General features: G+C 33.3%; 1 protein-coding gene across 1 annotated transcript; it reads left to right on the top strand.

Annotated features, from left to right (window-relative positions):
- Nucleotides 1-249: 249 nt before the first annotated feature.
- On the top strand, nt 250-6,045 carry LOC144960889 (protein unc-93 homolog A-like; the record flags this gene model as incomplete). The annotated part of the gene is made up of 6 exons (XM_078894279.1): nt 250-354; nt 2,136-2,261; nt 3,427-3,630; nt 4,439-4,575; nt 5,180-5,308; nt 5,885-6,045. Coding segments are annotated over exons 1-6 (862 nt in total), but the record flags the coding sequence as incomplete, so codon positions are not given.
- Nucleotides 6,046-6,292: the final 247 nt, after the last annotated feature.

Here is a 6,292-nt window from a genome sequence, read left to right as displayed (position 1 = left end):
CATATTCTCATTTCCCTTTATCTCATGATCATAACATCATCACCTTACAAACGACAAAGCATTTCGGTTTTTAAAACTGTAGGCCCCAAAAAAAAAAGGGAATTCTAATTTTTTTGGGTCTTAAGTAAAAAAATTTTAAATTTTTGGCCCCAAATTTTTTTTTAATACGGCGTTTTGTCATAGGACCCTTTTCCCGGGTTTTTTGCAATAGCCCAAAATGCTGGGTCACCTCCCGCATTTTGACAGGACATGGAGAACGCAGCTAACTGCATGATGGAATTGAGGAATTTAGATGCAAAAGCCGTCATTGCCAAGGGGCCCCGGAAAAATGGACCCATTTGCATCCCCCCCCCGGCAAATTTCAGGAGGCTACGAGAAGGGCCCATAAGGCGGAAAAAAAATTTTAAGAATGGTTTTTAAAAAATTCAAAATTGAGGTGTAGCCATTTGGGTTTTTGGGGGCGCGCGATGGGCATTTGCAATGACATTTCCAATGGGCAAACTTTTCCAAAAATTTTTTTTTGGCCACCTAAACTGGCAAAGTGACAACAAACATTGGAGTCTCTCATTCCCGATTTTTAAAAAAAAAAAAATATTTTATTTTGGCCCCCAAAAATTTCACAAAATTTTCGTCCCAAAATTAGGTTTTATAAAAAGCTTAAAAAAAAGTTGTTTAGAAAACTTGTTACGTCATAGGTCTATTTTTTTTTTTTTTTTTTATCTGACATGATTTGAATTTTCAAAAATTTTAAAAGTTTTTAAAAAACCCCCAAAGGTTGAAAAAAGGGGGGCAGCGGTTTTCCTTATTTTCAGGTTGTAAAACCCCAAAAATTCCTTTTTTGGGCTATTTTTGTAATGGAAATCCAAAAAAAAAAAATAATAATGCCCCAAAAAAAGTTTTTAAAAACAATGTTATACTAGGCCAAAAAAAGGGGGTGGGGGTAGACCGAAGTTTTGGACTTTGGTTTTGTGTAAAACAATGCCGAAAAGCGAAAAAAATGCAAAAAAAAAAAAATAAACCCCAAAAAAATCAGTTGCTTGATAAAAAATTTTTTTTAATTTTTTTTTTTTGTTTTTCCGGGGACCATGTTCACTCCGCCATTTTTGTGGGTGCGCAGCACGTTGGGCGGCAAATTTTACTTTTTTTACCCGAGTGGGTGTGGTCGCAAAATTAAAAAAAGCAAGATAAAAAAAACGTATCAATGATTCTTTGGTTTTTTTGGCTTTTAATCAGTCTGGGTAATTGTTGTCCTTTCCCCCCTTTTCGTTATTTTCGTTTTTTTCCAAATCTTATCTTTATCATATATCTCTTTTCTCATCTTCATATCATCTCATCATCATTCATCATCTCATTTTAAATAATAATAAAAATAATAAAATAATAATAATAAATAATAATATAAAAATTAAAAATAATAAAATTTTTAAAAAAAAAATTTATATGTAATAATTAATAATATTAATAATAAAATAAAAAAAATAATAAAAAATTTAAAAATAAAAATTTTTTATAGTAAAAATAATAAAAATTTAAAATAATAATAATAATAAAAAAAAATAAAAATAATAAATAATAAAATAAAAAAAATAATAAAAAAAAAATTAAAAATAATAATAATTTAAATAGTATTTAATAATAATAATAATAAAATAATATAAAAAATAAAATATAATTTAAAAATAATAAAATGATAAAATAATAATAATAAAAATAATAATAATAATAATAATGAAAGAAATAATAATAATAACAATAATAAAAATTTAAAAATAATAAAAAATAATATAATAATAATAACAAAAATAAAAATAATAAAATAAAATAAAAAAATAAAAATATTTAAAAATAAAAAAATGATAATGATAATAAAAAAATTAAAATAAAAATAAAAATATGATAAGTGGATGATAATAATAAAAATAAAATAATAAAAATTTTAATATAATAATAATAATAATAATAAAAAAAATAATAAAAATAATAATAATAAAAAAATACAAAAAATGGCTTTTAAGTGCTTTACCCGCTGTCAAAAGGCTCTAACGCTTTACGGTATAAAAAAAACATAGACCCGGTTTTTTTGGTCGCAAAAAAAAATACTCAAAATTTATGTTTGTTCACATCCCCGGCGATAGGGGCAATCGGGGCATCTCCGGGTTTACCCACCCAAGCCAAGAGAAAAGAGCATTGTTGCAATCCCCTTGTGGGGCCAATTCTGTGGCGGGAAAAGTTTTTGGGGGAAATTCGGAGGCAAAGTAAAGGTACGCTATGGCGTGCGTGAACTAGATGACTGATGTATTAATACAGGGATTGAGTAAGCGGAAAGGGAGGTCCCCTTTATGGACGTCACCGGGGAGGTTATTTTAAAAAAAAAAAACCCCAAAAAAAAAAAAAAAAAAACACAAAACCCAAAAAAAAAAAAAAAAAAAAAAAAAAAAACCCCAAAAAAAAAAAAAACCCCCCCCCCCCCCCCCCCCCAATCAAGGGGCGCTACTTTCCCCTTATCTTAATCCCCTGTATTATCAAAAAAAAAGATGCCAACGCGTTTTTTTTTTTTTGTTTTTTGGTTTTTTGGTTTTTTTGGGTGCTCAAAAAAAAATCATAAAAGCTTTTCTTTTTTGTCTGGGTGCCCAAAGCAATTCAAAAACGTTCTTTCTTTAATTATATATATATATATATATATATATTATATATATATTATATTATATAATATTAAATATATATAATATATATATATTGAATCGTGTTGGATACAAATAGGTCGACTAACAAGCAAACAACACACAACAAACCAAACTCATGTAACACACAGTCCTTGGACGATGACCAAAAAAGGCCTGAAACATCGGTTGATTGACTCCAACATTGTGGTAAATTTTAAAAAATAAATTATAAAATAATTGATTCACCAAATACAGAGGGCATACACCAACTTCACTTCCAAAAACATTGAATCAAGATCTCAAAAAATATAAAATACATTTAGAAAACAAAAAACCCGGAGAATATTTCAACAACAAAAGGAAACATCCAACTGACTCAGCCCCCTAACACACATGATGACATTCTGAAGCTTAGACATTGCACTAGACAGAGATTTTGGAGGAAAGATTACTAACTGGATAATGAAACAGACTGACAAACCCGGAAGTGACCACAACATTCACGGCAAGCGTCCATATAGACTGCGCAGCCATATTTATTATTATTATTATTTAATGATTAAGGGGAGTTAGTTTACATTCCTCCAAGCACCTCTAAACGACTTCCCTGATGACTCCAGGAATTCTGGACGAAACAACGTTGTTGGAGGATGTGTAAAAGATCGAAGGGGATAATAAATATATGATGGCACTGCTCTGTCAACTAAACTTTCTTCGAAGAAGATCGCTCTCAAATACTTTTTTTCCTCTTTTCTTTGATTAGGTGTACACAGCTCTAGGCATCTACGTGGGATGTTCCATCATAGCCATGTTGATCGTCGCCATTTTGATGGACCCGATCACACTGGACAACGAGGACACAGAGGGAAAACAAGAACTCAACCCCAAGCTGTTACTGGCCACCATCAGACACCTTTACAAATACTCCTATACAGATGATGTTGGTGGCCATTACCATCTACGGGGGGTGGGAAAAGCATTCGTCATGGGCGATTCACACAGGTAAAAAACGTAGCAATGTTTGTGCGGCTATGTGGGTAGTTTTATGACACTTGCTTTCGGATCGGAAGGTCCTGAGTTCGAGCCTCGCTTGGCGCATAGTTGAGTCCTTGGAGAAGGCTCTTTACTCACATTCGGTACAAATAAGTACCTGGCCGTTAACAGCATTGTCTCTGTCCCGAAAAAATGTAATATCGCCTAACAGGCACCATGTTAAGTCTTGCTGTTCGCCAGGGACCCCTTGTAAAGCGCTTGAGCACGTTTAGTGGATATTGCGCTATATACATGCTCTATAGAATGCTCTACAGATAAACGTCCGCAATGTTATGAATATTGTTTTACCCTCATGTTTTTATTAATCACATTGATGCGCGAGGCAAAAGTGCAGAAAAGTAGAGAGTGGAAGCGATCTATATTCAGGATTTCGTCCAACCGAGTCATCAATCACTGATTTGATGATGTCCAACGATTGGATATTTCTTAACAATTTAAAATCTAAACACGTGCTTTGTTTATTATGAAAGTTGTAAACATACCCGTGTGTCAAGCTGAAAAATGATCAATCGTGGTGTTAGATATTTCAAAAACTGTGAATATTTTTACATATGTGGTCACTTTGAGCACATTTTGCAATGTGACCAATGACCTCGAGCCATGGAAAGGTTATATTTTAAAGGTGGTATTTTGTTCATCCCCATTGATATGCCTTTCTTTATTCGATCTGTTTGGTGTGACCAGTAACCTGACTGTATATGTTTTCCCATTGTGTACCCCAGGCGTACATCAGCTGTTCCCTGGGAATCTGGAATCTTGGCTACGTCATGATCTGTTTGGAGTCGTGGGAGCTCTGTGTTCTCTGCTCTTTGGGAACCTCGTCAAATATGTCGGACGCATCCATTCTTCGTGTTATGAAGTTGGATTGTTTTGTTTTTTTTTTAAACTTTTGTTTGTTGTTTGCTCTTTTAAAACATTTTTTGCTTGTTTGTTTTTTGTGTTGTTGTTTTTGTTTTTTTTTTGTTGTTTTTTTTTGGGGGGGGGGGGGGGTTGTTGTTTTGTTTTGTTTTTGTTTTTTGGGGGTTTTTGTTTTTTGTTTGTTTTTTTTTGGGGGGGGGGGGGCGGGTTTGTTCTTTTTAAAATTTTAATTAATCTTTTTGTGACTAGCGATCTCAATCTCCTATCTTATTCAAAATAAGTGAAATTGACGTAACCCCTCTTGTGTTATTTTTTAGACCGCCATTTTGGGCGATTTGTTCTCACTATACTTAAAAGCATACCGTCAATACTGCCCCGATAGAAAGAAGATGACGTCACCCAAGTCTTTGTTATTTTATTTTTATTTATTTTTTTTGCCATCCACGTTTATGAGTAATTTGTTTTAAGCCGAACGTTCCATGTTTGGAATTTTGTTCTTTTTTAAGCTATTATATTCATTTTTGTTCATTACCTTTTGCAGTCCACAGTTTTGGCAGCCTGTATCACAAAAAATATCATAATATGTCTTTCTCATTATTCCACAGTGTTCGTGGTTCACGGAGGTCTACAGATAGTTTATGGTGTGGGAACCCAAAAAAAGACGAAGTTGTTTTGTTTTATGTGTTTGCCGGTCTGTGGGGTGTGGGGGTATGGTCATTTCTCACAGCTCAATTGTAAGTGGTCATCTGTTGTCGTTGGCGATGAAGACTCGTGGATTATCTCTTTCCTTACCGATCTTTTTCAGTACTTTCCCAAAATGGCAAGGTTTACCCAGAAGCTTTTTTAAAAACTCGAACAATCTCTCTACAAAAAAAACTTTATGTTCTTATTAAATAAACGATCATTCTTCAATTTTTTTTGATGTACAAAATAAATCTGACTATAAAAAAAGTACATTGTGTCGTAACAATGTGACCATTTAGCAGCAGGTGGTTGGGAGGGGTTTTAAAACAAACCTCAAGCCCCAGCTTGATTCAATTTTTTGTCATTTAGAATCATTTTTTGGGTAATTCTTTATCACCATTTTACAGATTATCATTCATTGTCATATTTAAACATATCATCATCATCATCTCATCATCATCATCAATCTTCATCATCATCTTCATCTCTTTATTCATCATCATCCAGTCATCCCTATTACAATCGTCACTATCATCATGTTCAAAAAATGACTATAAAATAAATGACCTTTATTATCCTTACTCCTATTTTGATTAAAGTTATTCTATATTAATTTTTTTCCACAGCTTTATATGGGGAATTTTTTACAGAAACAGCGAAGCAGCTTTTTCAAACTTCAGACTATGGGAAGGTTTTAGGATTGCCGTATCGTACGCTTACAATAGCGCTCTGTGTTTCGGATGTCAAACTGTACATTTATGGCTTCTACTGTGTCTAGGGATGATAGGTCGGTGCTGCTGAGGGCACTTCAACGAAAAAAAGACGCAATGCGGACTCCCCAAAAAACGATGGATACGCTGGTCAATAACAGTGAAAAGGATGAACAACTTCATCACGCAGTAACTTGGGCAAAATTTATCATTATGCTGGTACGATTCCAAACAAAAACCCAACTTTCGCAACCCAGGCCGAAAAGCGTTTTAAACCGTATCCCGTTAAACTCCACGTGATCAGTTATTATGACTCCCACTTCA

The sequence above is a fragment of the Berghia stephanieae genome, unplaced genomic scaffold (genome assembly GCF_034508935.2).
Source record: "Berghia stephanieae isolate SIO BIC M18660-M18661 unplaced genomic scaffold, UCSD_Bste_1.3 scaffold1004, whole genome shotgun sequence".
Classification (NCBI taxonomy): Eukaryota; Metazoa; Mollusca; class Gastropoda; order Nudibranchia; family Aeolidiidae; genus Berghia; species Berghia stephanieae.
The sequence above is the reverse complement of the archived record's forward strand: the minus strand, read 5'-3'. Positions and strand labels throughout refer to the sequence as shown.